This window comes from Lutra lutra, chromosome 7 (genome assembly GCF_902655055.1).
Source record: "Lutra lutra chromosome 7, mLutLut1.2, whole genome shotgun sequence".
In the NCBI taxonomy this organism is placed as follows: domain Eukaryota; kingdom Metazoa; phylum Chordata; class Mammalia; order Carnivora; family Mustelidae; genus Lutra; species Lutra lutra.
The window spans coordinates 3,004,530-3,020,619 of NC_062284.1; the positions used below are offsets into that span (position 1 = coordinate 3,004,530).

At 45.3% G+C, this 16,090-nt stretch overlaps 1 protein-coding gene across 3 annotated transcripts in view; it reads right to left on the reverse strand.

Annotated features, from left to right (window-relative positions):
- Window positions 1-16,090, reverse strand: part of ADAMTSL3 (ADAMTS like 3) — a 342,411-nt gene that overhangs the window by 119,545 nt on the left and 206,776 nt on the right. For all 3 annotated transcript variants that reach the window (XM_047736616.1, XM_047736615.1, XM_047736614.1), the window contains 5 exons: window positions 11,336-11,474; window positions 10,184-10,234; window positions 9,102-9,306; window positions 4,706-4,853; window positions 3,088-3,172 (listed from right to left, as the gene is read on the reverse strand). In XM_047736616.1, coding sequence (XP_047592572.1) covers window positions 3,088-3,172; window positions 4,706-4,853; window positions 9,102-9,306; window positions 10,184-10,234; window positions 11,336-11,474 — 628 coding nt within the window. The remainder of the gene's footprint in view (window positions 1-3,087; window positions 3,173-4,705; window positions 4,854-9,101; window positions 9,307-10,183; window positions 10,235-11,335; window positions 11,475-16,090) is intronic.

The window sequence follows — 16,090 nt, forward strand, 5'->3', positions numbered from 1 at the left end:
CAGCAGCCGTCCTCTAGAGGCACAGCCTGCGATATGACGAGTGAACGGCTGTGCTATCTGGAGTCCAGCTTCCATGTTGGTGGCAGAGACGGTACAAGAGTGGCCTGACAATGGCTAAAGCCGGGTGATGGACACACGGGGGTCCATTATAATGGCCTCTCCTCTTTTATATTAAGCTTGAAATTTTCTATAATCGAAAAAAATGCTTTAAAAAAAAAAGCCTTTGACAGGTGGCCCCCATTCCCACCAGAGGAGGAAGCGGGACCGAAAGGCTGGCAGGACAAGCGAGCCTCGGGGGCGGAAGGTGGAGCAGGAGTGGACCGTCGGCGTGTCCCAACAGCCTTGTGTGGTGACAGACGGTAGCTACATGTGTGCTGAGCACAGCAAAATGTAGAACCTTGTAGAATCACTGTGATGTACACCTGAAACCAAAGTAACATTGTGTCAGCTGTCCTCTGATAAAAACGTTATTAATGGGGGGTGGTGTGAGTGGGAGCTTCCTGTGGGCGAGGCACGACCAGCGTCCCACTCGGGGCAAAGCAAGAAAGGGCTCAGGGAGGAGGCTGGGAGCCCTGAAGGGAGACGCCCCCCGCGAAGTCTGGTTGGCCTTGGGAACAAGCGTAAATCTTTGGGTGATGGGGAACCATGGGGATATTCTCAACGTCCGAAAGAATTAGAATTGGGCCTTAGTTAGATTTGTCCAGGAGCTCTGAGATGGGGGGCTTAGGGGAAGGAGTGGGGAACGAATCAGAAGGCTCTTCTAAGTGTCCGGGGAATTGAGCTCAGGACCTGGACAGGATGGTAGTAGGAACAGAGAGAAGGGGCTGGAACGGAGACAGGTTTTAGTGGGTACGACTGGCATGACCGGTAGTTAACTACATATAAGGGAAGAATGAGACAGAGGCAGGAATGACCCCAGGCCTGTGGCTTGGGGAACTGGACATCAACCCCATTAACCAAGACAGGATGCACGGGACGAGTAGCACTTATAATCCAGTTGTGTTCTGGGGACAGAAGATCCCAGTAGGATACGTCGTTCTAGACTGAGAACTCTAAAACCTTCCTTGCGTGACAACTACACACTCCCTTCTAGCTGTCTCAGATCTCTTTTTTTCCACAGGTTCCTTCCCTTACAGAATCACAGATCACAGGGCGCCTGGGTATCTCAGTTGTTAAGCCTCTGCCTTCAGCTCAGGTCATGGTCCCAGGATCCTGGGATCGAGCCCCATATCAGGCTCTCTGCTCAGCGGGAAGCCTGCTTCTCCCTCTCCCACTCCCCCTGCTTGTGTTCGCTCTCTTGCTGTTTCTTTCTCTGTCAAATAAATAAATAAAATCTTAAAAAAAAAAAAAAAGAATCACAGGAGATCAGAGTAGGGAGAAGTTTCTGGTAGTACTGAGCCTAACACCCTTCTTGTACAGTTGGGAGGTGGAGAAGTGTTAACTGACTTGTCTACAAATCTTATGATTTTTTGATATAGATAGTTAAGGTCATCCTAACTTCAAATTAAAAACTGTAAAAATATCAAACACCCATAGAACCACTTCTTGCCATGAGCTTCCCTACCACTCTTCACTCCGTTTTCAGTACTCAAACACCCACCTCCTTCTAACTGGGAATTCATGTCTTAAATCTCTGCAAGGTTTACTTCTCTCCCCTTTGAATGACGCTACTCTAAAATTGATTGGGAAAGACCCTCTTGGCCATCCAGATAGTGTTCTTCTCGGCCCGCATCATTTTTCCTTGGCTTTCTGGGAGATCTGCACCCCTCCTCAAACTCTTGACTAATTTGATCTTTACATCCATGGTCCTTCTTGGGTCTCCTCCTCTCTCTGCTCACTACTCCGTCTCCTGCATCACCGATCTAAACCACTGGAAAAGGCTATGAGTGATGAGCTTGGGAAAGACCACACCCTTGGGATCCAGCTTTCTTCAAATTTGTAAATAACTGTCACATGGGAGGAGGCATAGATGTGGGGTTTGGGGGCAGGGGGGGTGGTTTCTTTTCTGTTTCAGAAAGCAGAAATTTGAAGGAGGCCTATTTAGTTCAACCAGAGAGAAAAATCCCGCCTAGAACTCAGGTTGAATGAGCTGTCTCTCAAGACAGGGGGCTCGGCCTGTCACTGAACGTGCTGAAGGAGAAATGCCTGTTCTGAGCGGGACACTGGCCATATGACCTGATTACCTTCAAGAACCCCTTTCGTGCAACACTCTGGGAATGCGCTCTTGGTAAAGAGCTTGTCAGCACCACAGACGTGACATGTCTGATAGGGAATCGGCTGTCCTGTCCAATTATTTGAATCTACCATTGGCACAGTCATTCTTCTAGACTTTTGAATGAAAAACCTCAGAGCACCTTGACCCCTTGCTCTCTCCAGGTCCCTGCCCCTCCGTACCCAGAGGCTTCCTTGACGTGCTCTCGATTCTCTTCCCACTGACACCGTTTCACTCCGGGTTTGCCAAGTCGCATGTGGACAGAAGTCACTGAATCTTTGAGCTGGAATGGACCCCGGAGAGATCAAGTCCAATCCGCCCATTTATAGGATGAGACACAGAAAATTAAAGACTCGTCTAAGATCACATAGTTAAAAGCAGTGGTTCTAGGCTCTAAGATACATAGCGCCATCTTCTTCCCATTGGTCCAGGCCAGAGCAGGGCTGGGATTTCTCCTCGTCATGACTCAGGCCACCCCGATGCATTTCAACGGAACAGGTTTGGTAGAGACGGGTCGTGTCTTAACCGTGGAATGACTGATTTACTTGTATAATATTGTCATGGTCCGTGGTCAAATCATATGTGTTAATCTAGACATAGGACTTAGCCCCGATCTCTTAATTGTAACAGACCACTGGGTCTGCTTTGAGTTAACAAACACTGTTCTTTTATGTGCTTCTCACAAATACTGCCAAAGTGGGACTGCTGAATTGCGAAATAAAGAAGAATTCTAGCCAGCTCAAGCTCTCTAGAGTCTGAAAATTCAGGTCATTTGGATTTGAAATGTATCACTGTACTCCAATGAGTACAAAAGTTACATATATCATGTTAACTGGCTATGCCCCGATTACTCCCCTGGAAGGCCCTGGACTCACGTTGGTTCTTCTGTGGCTATTCTGGTCTCTTCTAGTTCTTGGGCTTGCTTCAGCCAAGGTAACTTAGCTTCCACCGGACTTTTTTCTAAGAAAAAAGGAACATAAACAACAAGCTTAAGGGAGTTGGAGACATGATCATCATTTGCCGAAGGTTTCATCAATAAAGCAGTCATGCTTTGCAAACACAAGCTGAGTCTGTTAGCACATGAAGCAGCTTCTGGGGTGAACCAGACATTTCTGTCATATATTTTTTTAATTAACACATTATCCACATGCAACCAGATGATCCCACAGCAGAGTTGAACACGTTTTCCGAGCGAACATAAAAATGCCTTTTATTTTTAAAAAATGTCTTTTATAAACCAACTCTGTTGTTTCCATATGAAAGTTTTTACTTCAACCATACCAGCTTGCTTTCTTTTGCTGCAAATTCTGGTTGCCCGTGAATACAGAAATCGCTAGAGAAAACCCAGTAACATAGATGTGTGGAAAGTTGGGAGGAGGGGAATCTGTGCTCTAATTTACTTAAATTTTTATCATTGTAGTTGCTGAGGGAACTTATTACCAACTACAACCATTGTGCAGGAGCAAGACGCATGCCCCTTTCTGTCCTTCAAAGCCTCCTAAGATATGAAGAAAGAAACACTAGTTATGAAATAAAAGGAAATCATTTTGCACTGCTGCGGGGAAACTGCAGACACAGAGGACGTGTGCACCAGGAAGGAGAAAAGACTTCACTGGTGAAAGTTTTATAGCCAGGATTGGTCCTTGCTATGGCAACCAGTGATTTTTCTGGATGGCAGACACGGTGAGTAAATACTTGTTCAGCGCTTCACTGTACAGCTATTTGTATGAACAATGGACCCAGAAATGGCGAAGAAGAATTTTACTATACTTTCTAAGATACGAAGGGAGATTTCTTGGTACTAACAGGTGGGAATAATCCCTCTTTCGTTTCCAGACAGGAAAGGACTGTCATGAGCGTTGGAAATACCTCACTAAAATCTATGGCAATAATCCTGCATGGAGAGGAACGTGTATCGGAGAGCAGATGCCAAGACTTCCTGCCCACGACACTACCCATGTCTGTTAATTCATGTGGAACAAATGGGAATAGCAAAAGAAACTCTAAAAGCATCTATAGGTCTAGACTGGGAGCTGAAAGTCTTAATTCATTCCACAGTAGGCAACAGGACACATGATAAAGAACATGTCTAAAATACTGTGGGAACAAAGAATGAGAACCCTGGGGGAAATTTCCTGCTCCTTTTCCTTTTTATCCTTCTCCTTTTCTACCCCCATGTCACCTTTTTCTCACCCTACTTCTTTTTCTTCAAAACAAGGATTACATTAAATTATTCTATGTCCACCAAGAAATGTCAGTATAAGCCCAGACGGATAGGAGCCCCTCTACATGTACTGAGTCAGTCGGAGCTCAGTCCCCCCCCAGATCACTCAATCACGTCGGGCCAGCTTCTCTACCCAGGTGGACGGCTCACCCGGCATCTGTGGGTGAAACCATTTTTTGAGAAAGTAAGTGGAATGGAAATGCTACAATATTTGAATGAGAGCAGGACAACACCATTTGATTTCACTTCAACAGGCACCACCAGCTTACCCTTTGGCTTATAACACGGGATGGGAATGATACATTCTTCTTTGATGTGTAACTTCAGCTGTGGGTTGCAGCCGCCCACGTGCTGTCCACGGTGGTTGATACACAGAACGACGCGGTAACGCAACCCTCGGCCACAAGTCACCGTGCACTTGGAAGAAGAAATGAAAAGCCAGTGAACTCCTTGCTCATGAACCGATCCACAAGGTATTAGCGACTCATGCAAGGAGAGCCGCTCATTGACATGAATATTAAACACAAAAGCCACCAGACAACCATGTAGAGAAGGGGGTAGAAGCTGATTTCCTGCGATTCTTATGGGTCAGGTGCCCTCCCTTGTAAGGCTTCCAATTCTCAATCTGAAAAGTATTTCAGATGAGATCACAGTACAAGAAAAACTGAAATGCCCTGAAATCTTCCTGCTCCAATATGAAAGAAACTTGATATAAGTTTTCTCAAATTAGATTAAAAATTGTTTATCACATTATCCAAACTAGCTTGCGAGAAGGAAAAAAAAAAGTTTTTTATACCATCATTTAAAAAATCAAATTCTGATCAATCACATGAGAGGATTATCTTTCTATTCTGTCTATAGAAATCGGTCTTACAAAACTGTGATCATGTGAAAAGGTGACCAAAGAGTATTCAGCCAAAATGGTTAGGAAAAATGCTACAGAGATATCAAGTAGTTAGAGTTGATAAAGAGTAGTTAGAATTGTCTTTTTCTGAATTTTCCTGTGAAGTTTGTATTTTTTTTTCTTTCACTATTTATATATGATTTGGGTGGTACTCTTGGCAGATGAATGGAGTATTTTCACGTCATGAAACCTAGGATGTCTTTTCAATTTATCTACGTACGCTGGTGAGTACGTATGTGAATATGTATATGGCTTGTTCTTATTAATAGACTTTATTTTTTTTTTCTAGATTTTATTTATTCATTTGACAGACAGAGATCACAAGTAGGCAGAGAGGCAGGCGGCGGGGGGGGGAAGCAGGCTCCCTGCCGAGCAGAGAGCCCGATGCGGGGCTCGATCCCAGGACTCTGGGATCATGACCTGAGCCGAAGGCAGAGGCTTTAACCTGCTGAGCCACCCAGGCACCCCTAGACTTTATTTTTTAGGACTACTTTATATTAACAGGAAATTGAGCAGACAGTCCAGAGTTCTGTGCCCCGGCCCTCCCCACCGTTCCCTCTACTACTGACACTGTATCAGTGTGGTACAGTCACTACCACTGATGAACCAATACTGATGCATTATTGTTAACTCAAGTCCAGAGTTCACATTAGGATCATTTTCGGTTTTTAAAAATTTGTGATTTCTTGCAATTTCCTGGCTTATTCTAAACAAAAATTCACCTGGATACCCAATATTTTGTGTGCTTTCTTCTTCAAGAGTCATCCCCAAAGCATATAAGCTGGCAGCCTCACCAGTTCTGGATCCATCCCTGAGAGAGGCCGAGAGCCCTTGGGCACCTGCTAAGGGACAGGCAGTGCCCCACAGGTGTCACCTCACTAACTGTCTGTCCCACACTCCTGCAGCTCATCAGCTTCCCTCCCGTTCGACAGATGAGTGAACAACAGCCTGCCCCGAAGGACCTTGCTCAAGGTCACAGAGTTCCCAAGAGGCAGAGTGGAATTCCGTCCCAGATCCTCCTGTTGCCACAACCATGACTTTGCCACTAATTCACCGAGTTCAGAGATACTTTCTTAAGTCTATAGACGTTTTCTACACGGTCACAGCCAAATTTCAACAAATGCACGACTCCAAAAAAGGAGTATCAGTAGAGAGCAAAGAGGAGGTTACTAGGCAGGAGGTGGGGGGGGACTAGGGGTAAAATAAGGGCTGGGGGGATGAAGGAGGGAACTTATGCTGGGCGCTGAGTGACATATGGAAGCGCTGAGTCACTGTATTGTACACCTGAAACCATTACAGCACTGTATGTTAACTGTACAGGAACTTTTAAAATTAGGATAAAAAAAAAGAAAAGAATATCAGCAGCCCTCTGACTTCATCTTGGCACCCTTATGACCATTGAACAAATATTCGAATGTACTGAGTATGGTTTGAGATTAGACCCTATTTCTGGGAAATGGACTCGGCGACCCCAAGATTTATGAACTTGAAATACATATGATGCTGAGAGGCTGTTGCATATCAGTCAAGAAAGAAACAAAACTTCTGCCCAAAGTGAAAAAAATATGGTATGATGATAAGGTCTGACTATACCAGAATTGGTCGGTCCAAAGGGGTATTGTCTCGTCCAAAGGAGCCTCCCCAGGAAGCTGGACACTGAGGCCCACAACAGCGTCAGGATCTGCATTTACAGAACTCCACTCTGGAGCTGACCGTATCCCTAACGACAGTGAATTCTCGTTACTGAGAATGTATTTGGTTGTTGAAAAGAAATGGAAAGTATCACAAGCCAAGAAAGGCAAACGAGATGATTCGGGTAACAGCCCTCTGTTTTGAAACCATGAGTGACGATAAAGTCTTGAGACTGAGGAGTGCATGAGGTGGTGGGATAAAAGCTCTAAAACAAACATAAAACACACAGAAGTGACTTTGAAGAGCACAAATGAGGGGCGCCTGGGTGGCTCAGTGGTTAAGCGTCTGCCTTCGGCTCAGGTCATGATCTCAGGGTCCTGGGATGGAGCCCCGCATCGGGCTCTCTGCTCATTGCGAAGCCTGCTTCTCCCTCTCCCACTCCCTCTGCTTGTGTTCCCTCTCTCACTCTCTCTGTCAAATAAATAAAATCTTTAAAAAAAAAAAAAAGAAAGAAAGAAAGAAAGAAAAGAAGAGTGAAAACAAGTCGGGCAGTTTCTAGAAGTAAAAATGTTGATTTCTGATGATAGATCACGACGTGATTTTTGGCACATAACTCAGGAATTCAAGAACTAAATAATCTTTTTTTTAAAGATTTTATTTATTTCTTTGAGATAAAGTTAGAATACAAGTAGGGGGAGATGCAGGCAAAGGGAGAAGCAGACTCCCCGCTGAGCGGGGAGCCCTATGCAGGACTCGATCTGAGGACCCTGAGATCATGACCCGAGCCAAAGGCAGATGCTTAACCGACTGGATCCCCCAGGCGCCCCTGAATAATCTTGCCATAATAAAATCCCCCCATCTCAGTCTACTTATTTTTGTGAACAAGTTTCCCCAGCGTGTACATGCAAAACAAAACAAACCAAGGAATCACAGTAAAAATTAAGAATAAAATTACCGCTGAACCCATGTCTCATTCTGGCAACGGACCATGTTTTCAAACCCACCCCCCTCATTTTCTAGACAGATTGATTACAACTGAAAATTTAACTTTTTATGTGTAAAATTGTTTACCAAAATTTGAAATCTATTTATGTTGTTTTGATATTAGCAACCCAGGGGAATATTTCTAATACTTAGGGCCTTAAGCTCACAGGAAATTAAAGTAAATTCATTTCAAATAAAATAAAAGTAATTAATTTCACTCACTATACATTATTTTCTTGGAGAAAAGTACAATAGTGTAATCAGTAAAAAACTATAAAGCATGAAGCTACATTACATTTGGATACATTGCTAGGGGGAGAGTGGATTGAATGTGAGAATTCAAGGGGAAAAATGCAGACGATCCCAATTGTTGAAGAAGAGCTCCTCTTTGTGTTTTTGAGGGAAACATGCCAAGGGTAGAAATCAATGTGGCATTTACATTCTGTGGGACACATTTTTTTTTAAATGTCATAACACTTTTATTTTTTAAATGCCAGCATTTTTACGTTAGAAATGACATTCCTTAATACTTTGTATTTAAACTTACACAAAAATAAACTTATACAAAAAAACAAAAACAAAAACAAAACAACCTTCTAGATGTTGGGGCGCCTGGGTGGCTCAGTCAGTTAAGCATCCAACTCTCCATTTCTGCTCAGCTCATGATCTCAGGGTCATGAGATCGAACCCCGCGGCGGGCTCTGCGCTCAGCATGGAATCTGCTTCCCAATCTCCCTCTGCTTCTCCCCACTCCTCTTGAATAAATGAATAAATTAAATCTTAAAAAAAAATTTTAGGGGCGACTGGGTGTCTCAGTCAGTTAAGCATCTGCCTTCGGCTCAGGTCACGATCCCAGGGTCCTGGGATTGAGCCCCATGTGGGCTCCCTGCTCAGCAGGGACCTTGCTTTTCCCTCTCTATCTCCCCTGTGCTTGTGTTCCCTCTCTTGCTATCTCTCTGTCATAAATAAGTAAAGTCTTTAAAAAAAATTTTAAAAAAGTTTAGAGGTCAACCTAAATATTTGTGAAGGGGTCTACAACTTTGCAAACATCTTTCAGGGGGTATGTGAGGAAAGATTGCTAACACTCAGCCAGCGTCCATGAAAATCTGAGATTTAATGACAGGTGTCCTGTCCTCAGGTCTTACCTGAGACCACTCCATGGCGACCCACTTGGGGCAGTCGAACAGGTTGCAGGTCTGCATGACCTTGGGTTTGGGCGCGTACATGCACTTCCACTCCTCCACCTGCAAGATCTCCCCGTGCATGGACTCCTCCACACACACGAAGCCCCGTCTCTGAATGCCGCCACCGCAAGACACCGAGCACGCGGTCCAGGGATTGTGTTCCCAGCTCAAAAGCAAACAAATAAAAACACATTATTTTTGCATCGTGTGTTGGTCTGTTTCAACCTTGCCAAAGGGAAAGAGGCTAGCTGTGGTTCCGCGGAAAGCACGCAGGACTGGGAGTCATGAGACTTTTGTTGTAACCGCCCCACACGACATATAGTCACAGGGCGGTTCACACGTCTGACCCCGAGGCTACTGTCAGCGGGGGAACACCACGTCTTCCCTCGTGCCCCAGCGCAGTGCCATTCTGAGAACCACACTGGCTAACATGTAGCATGTGAATGCATTCTTTAAATCATCCATCCTGGGGCGTCTGGGTGGCTCAGTGGGTTAAAGCCTCTGCCTTCGGCTCGTGTCATGGTCTCAGCGTCCTCGGATCAAGCCCCACATCGGCCTCTCTGCTCAGCAGGGAGCCTGCTTCCCCCTCTCTGTCTGCCTGCTGCTCTGCCTACTTGTGATCTCTGTCCTTCAAATAAATAAATAAAATCTTAAAAAAAAAAAAAGTCTGTCCACTGCTAATACTAACAGACAATATACTAGAGCATCACAGAAACCGAAGGTCAGAAACCAGTCATCTGGGCATCAAAGGAGACTCAAATTTCTGTCCAACTACAAGGCCTGAGCTCCCTCTGTCCTGGCCAGTCGTCCGAGCTGTGCTTGATATCTCCAGCGATGGGAGACGTCGCCGCGGGAGAGAGCGCATTCCGTCTGATTCTAAGACAGATCTTCATTATGGAATTGAAGTCTGCTTTCCCTTAGCTCTCTAAAAGATCTACTATCTACCCCTCTTACATTTTAGACTATTGCCACAGATGGGATACACTGCCTAGCAAACGACTTGGAGCAAACCGCGGAATGGAAAAAGCAAACACGTGACTCACCGAGGGAGAGGCTGGAAATGGTCATAAGGCATGATCTCTTTAAATCCGTCGCTACAAATGAAATCATTGGGACAACATCATTTCTCAGTCAATTAACATATTTGTTAACTCGACCACTATGGATCTGACATCCCAAAAGACAGAGCTCTTTCACATTGAAAACTAAATATGCACATGTTATGAACTCTTCCCAAAAACTCAGCCACCACCTTTTTGAGTTTTAGGAACATCTCTGGCACACGCCATGCCCAGCTCTATGAAAATACAGAAACTAGTATGTATTAGTCAAAGGAAAGAGTGTCTCTTAAATTGGATGAATCTATTTTTTAATCATCTAATTTTTTTTGATACAGTAATGATACTAACACACTATCGTATTAGTGGAATCTTCAGAGAAACATTTAATTTCATGGAATTTGTCTTTTGAAAAGGTCTCTATGAATAATTATGTTCACCTGGGATTACAGGAAATGGGCAGCTCAGTGATAGGAAATGAAATCCACTGAGAATGCTTCCTTTTCCACTCACACACTTTTGCCGTAGCCAGCTGGCAGATGTCTGGGGGATTCTGGGACTTGATACTGTGCTGTTATTTTAAGATACTGTAGTAAAGCCAGGAAACTTCCCCAGGCAATCCAAGTCAGCAGGTACTAAATTATGCAACGGGATAGCTTATGCATAGCTTTTCTGCTTTGGCATTAAAACTTTTCACTTCCTTGCACAATGCATTATTTATACCAAATTTAATGTGAACACTTCAAAAGTCAAAACGTGGTCATGGGTGACCCAGTTTAAAAGGGAAAATGGTGAGTTCAAGACATTTATGACTAGCAGATGGACAAGACCTCGTACTTGGACGAAGAGCGCTTTCCTATTTTGTGTGCTGGAGATGCTCAGAGAGGGTCATTCCGCAGAGACAACTCTCCGAGCACAGGCATGCGCAGCCAGACAGGAGAGCCCTGCACTGCATAGCTGGTCAGCCTACTCCCTGTTGAATGGGTGACAGATACACGTAATGGCCACCAGCTTGTAGTCAAGGTTATGTGGTGCAAAGGGCACATGGTGCAAATGGCACTCTGCAAAGACCAATCAGTCTAGGCCACACTTGATTTCCTTCTTTTCAGAGGGGAAACCACGGGTGACAGTGCACACCTCGATGGGCAAGGGTCCATGCTGCACTCCTTCAGTTTGGGTTTTGGCTTTACGTTTTCAGGGTAGTAATGGCAGTAATGGTCAGGAACCACCCTCTTCAAGCGGATGTCCACACACTCAGCTGAGTTGAGCTGATAACCTAACGGGAAAAGAAAAGGCAAGTGTGAACATTGCAAGGCGGCCTCTCCACGGGGCACTGATCCTTTGCCACACCCTTTTTTTTCCCCTTAAGAAACTTGACTCAATGGTTCTCATCTCTGGACGCTCAACGGAATCCCTGAGAGCTTTAGCACACACCAGTGCCTGGGTCCCTTCATGGTCCAACTAAGCCAGAAACACTGTGGCTTGGTCCAAGAAATCTTTTTTTTTTTTTTTTTTTTAATAATCTTCAGGCTCTTCTAAGATGACTAAAGTATCTTCTAAGATGAATGAGATGGCCAAGATTGGGCATGACTACTTGGACCGATTGTGGAGGTCTTAACACTTGTAAGTTAAACACTTTTTAACACTTAATGAGAAAGTTACAGCAGGAGGCCTGAACCCTGGGGCAGAACGTCACCCACTGTTCTGTCCCTGACACCAAGTCAGACCCCCCCTTCTTTCCGAGCACCTGCCCTCTTTACCTGTCACCACCCCCACCCCCCTTCCCCAGAGACACCTGCTCATCGTTTATATGTTTTTAAACAGGCATCTGCCTCCTGTAACCTTGTTTGTGTGTATTTGTTTTAACCAAGTAGTTATTTTAAATCTGGTTCTATTTTTTTTTTTTTTTCGTGGAAATCTGGTTCTATTTTCTACTTCTCTCACTCAACATTACATTGTTGTGAGCTCCCTATGCAGACCATCTGGTTGCTGGTGTAACCAGTTTAACTCTCTTGCTGTCCGGGGAACCTGGGGCACCTCGGAGGCCAATGAACTTCTCTACCTGGGGACATGAGCACCTTCTCTACAGGGAGGAACAAAACCCATCCCCTCTACCGCCCCCTGCAGCAAAAGCCCTCACAGGGGAAGGGATGAAGAGTCACTTCTGAGTCTATTAAATTCAAATTGTCATCGCTGAGGAAAGTGAACATTCCAAAGGGGTGAGTGCTGTAAATTTTTAAAAAACTCCCAAAATGATGCTTTTATTTCCTGAAAGATCTGATTCCAGGCTTCCTGTCACTACATAAGTGTCAAGTTAAGTTAAAAAAAAAAAAAAGGCAATTTTTCAAAACCAGAATGATCTCTTCGGGAAAAAAATAAAATAAAAATAAAGCCCAAGCTAAGCTCTCAGTCTCAGCCAGTTGGTCTAAAGGTCTAAAAATACATTGAAGGGCCTGCTTGTCGAGAGGAATCTGATTTTATAAACCACTAGACAGCCTTCTGCAAGCCACGGCTTGGATGTAAGCTGAGTGCAGAAGGACAGACTGGTATGCATTATAAAAAGCAAGGTTGAAACCGCAAGAACGAAAATCCAAATGGAGTCAATAAAACATTACTCGGGTGCCGATATCTGCCAGAGAGTCTACAATATCAGATGGCAGTGGCGATTCTGGTACTTTCTCCAGACCGATCTTAAGAATCCTGCATAGATGACTACAGACAAGACCAGGAAAGTCCATCCAAGCACCTTAGGGAGCAGGGAACTAATTCGCCTGACTACCCCAAAACTCAGAAACAGCAGTTACACTGATCGTGTACACTTGATTACTAATATAATTACATTCTGGTATTGCTTTTCTTGCGGGTTTTTATGTGTGTGTTTTTGTTTCCTCCAACACAAGAAGAGAATGAAATTACAGCTCCTGGAATCAGAGAAAAACTTTGTTCTAAATGGAAACACACCTCTAGGAGACAAAAAAAAAAAAAAGCATACAGTGTTTATAATTTAAGGAGAGACAATTAATTTTCCTCTTTAATTTTATGGCAGTACCAAGATAACTAAATGCGAAGGAAATAAGACAGATTGCCTTCCTATATTATGAACAAATGTGCTGAAATTCTGTGGTGGGCACAAAATGTCAGGCTGCAAGGGGAACCCCGCAAGCAGCGTGACGTCCCCCTTCTGTTCTGACAACCGCCGCCATCTTGGTGGGCAGTCTCACGGCTAGGTGCCCCCACGTATGGTTCCAGCCGGGCTGACTGTGTCTTTCCTTTAGCACCCAAGTACGAGACCCATCTGTGTTCCTCCCAAGAATTTCATCAACCAAACTAAGCCGAACCCCATTACAAATGTCCCTCCCAGAGCAGAAAGCTGCTCTTTTGTTTTATGTGTCTACATGGGAACGCCTCTCTGAATAAGGTGGTGTGAGAGTTAGTGGATACATTAAAAAGAAAGAGATGTTTGTATTCCTGTCAAGTAGGATTGAAAAGAGCCCAACTGGCTCTTTGCTTTCATGTTGGGGACCTTGAGAGACTCCGTCGTCCCTGGAGCCATGGCCTAGCTGACACTACGGTGGTAGGGTTCTGCTTCTGGATAGAAAATGTACACGTAGGGAGCTCTAGTTATGTCCCACTCCCCCTGAGGCATGGAGTCGTGTCTGTATCTCATAACTCATCCCCAGAGAATGCCGGGAGAGGGGACGGCCAGAACTCTGAAGATTACACAGAGGGATTTTAAACAAAACTCAGGTTTGCCTTGACTCTAACGTAGCAGGTATCTCCTGAGCACCCACTAACTGCCAGGCACCGCATGAGGCTCCTTGGCATGTGTCCTGTCATTTTGTCCCCCAACAATGCTGCAGGGTAGGAGGAGGGGGGAATTGTCCTGTTTTATGGATGAGCAGACTGAGGCTCTGAGCCAAGTAGTGGCAAAGCCAAGAAGGGTATCCAGGTCCCGGAACTTGAGCTCCACGGCCACATCGCCTCTTGAAGTAAACATCATCATGCAGTTTTTAGAGAACGAGTCTGGCCAAAGTGAGCCTGAGGCCCAGGTTTGGAGAGATTCATGGAATTGATGCAGGTCACGGTCTTAAATCCAAACGCTCTTTGACCTCAATCGGCGTTCAACAAGGTCAGAGGTTGGTAGGAATTGCCCGACGGTCCCTGTTGCAAGGTCAGTGACTCAGCACTTTGGAGGACTTTCTGCCTGTGAACCGTGCTCATCATGTTCGACGAAACACATTCTCGCTTTCAGGGGGGACTGAGAGAGAGAATATGAAGGGATGACCTCCAGGGTTTTGTTTCCATATTCATTTTTGTGACTGTGTTCAATTTATGGCAAGAGACCAGAGTTTGCCGCTTGGAACTGCTCATATTAGATCCTTTTTTGTGAATATGTTTATTTAAATTTTTTTAGAGGTCCATTTAAAGAAAAACCAGGAGTAAATAATAGCTCGGGGCAACACAGATACAGAAAAGCAGTGAAGTTAATACAGCTACAGGTGATACCCGAAGACATCACTTTAGGGAGCAGTGGTTCTTAAGCTGGGACATGCACCATAATCTCCTGGAGGGATGGGCCCCACTCCCTGAGTTTTGGATTCAGTAGGTCCAAGTTGGGGCCCAAGAATCTGAATTTCCAGCAAGTTCCATGTGACAGCTGCTGTTGGTGGTCCAGGGAACCCACTTTGAGAACCACTGCTGTAGGATCATACTCTCATGGTCTCTTGCCCATGCCTGGCCCAAGAAGAACTAACCGGGAAGGTTAACTTTTTACCTTGTTTCTAGAGCCCCATTCAACCCCCAGACTGCTTCTCTTCCATTCCCAGCAACACAAGCTCCTTCTGGAGGTCTGGGCTACTCGGTGCTCCCTACAAAAGCACCTGCCTCCTGCTTTCACTGGGAGCCTAAATCGCAAAAAACAGCGGTCTGACATACATGTGCACAGGGACCTGACCTTGGCGGAGGAGCCCTCCTTGATAAGCCTGTGGTTTAGAGGAGAAGAGGCACTTGGTTTGTGGCTCTCTGAACAAGCTCATATTTGATAGCCCTGCAGGGCAGAAATGGTTTGGGGCTGGGCTGATGGGGCTGGGCTGCAGGAGGCCGATTGGTTGTAGCCCTTCAGACACAACCCTACCTGAGCCTGCGTGCCCTTACCTGGTCCCAGGGGTGGTGGATGGTTCCCAGGAGACACAAAGGCAAAGCCACCTAGAGCCTGGGGCTCTGCCATCAGACGGACCCAGAGCCGGATCCTAGCTGGGCTGTTTGCTCGCTGAGCACACAAGAGTCCACTTTTGCCTTTCCTATGTTTCCACTGCTCATACATAAAAACAGCCATGAAAGGAGATCTTTTTAAAGGTTGTTTGGAAGAATAAATGTGAAGGTGAGTGCCCTAGCCCACGGCTTGATACATGTAAATGCCCCGCCCTGTTATTCGGTGCTTTTAAGGGGAGTAACAGCATGAAGTCCCTCTAGCAACTCTAGTAACCATGGGTCGTGGGTCGGCACTAGTCTAGAAACATTCACCTTCAACTGAAAGCTTCCATTCATTAAAAGAGACTTATCTCCATGGAGGCTCTGGGGCCTCATTTCCTCCAGGCGCCCCTACTTCTTCCATGTTAAACAGACGATGATTCTGCACTTGAGCCTGCAAATCTGTGTGGCACGCGTGGAACCCTGGGCTCACCTGACCCAGAGCCTTCCTGAGCTGTCTGTGAAATCCTTGAATGAAGCAAACAGTAAGCAGGATTTCCCCCTCACCACTGAGCAGCTACCCTCTCTCTCTCTGCTAAGTTCTGCTCTGGCACCCGATGGAGGACAGGGGACATTGAAACATTAGAACCAATGCATCCATGAATTTGGTCAGACTGGGCAAGTGATGTGGCCTCCCTGTTT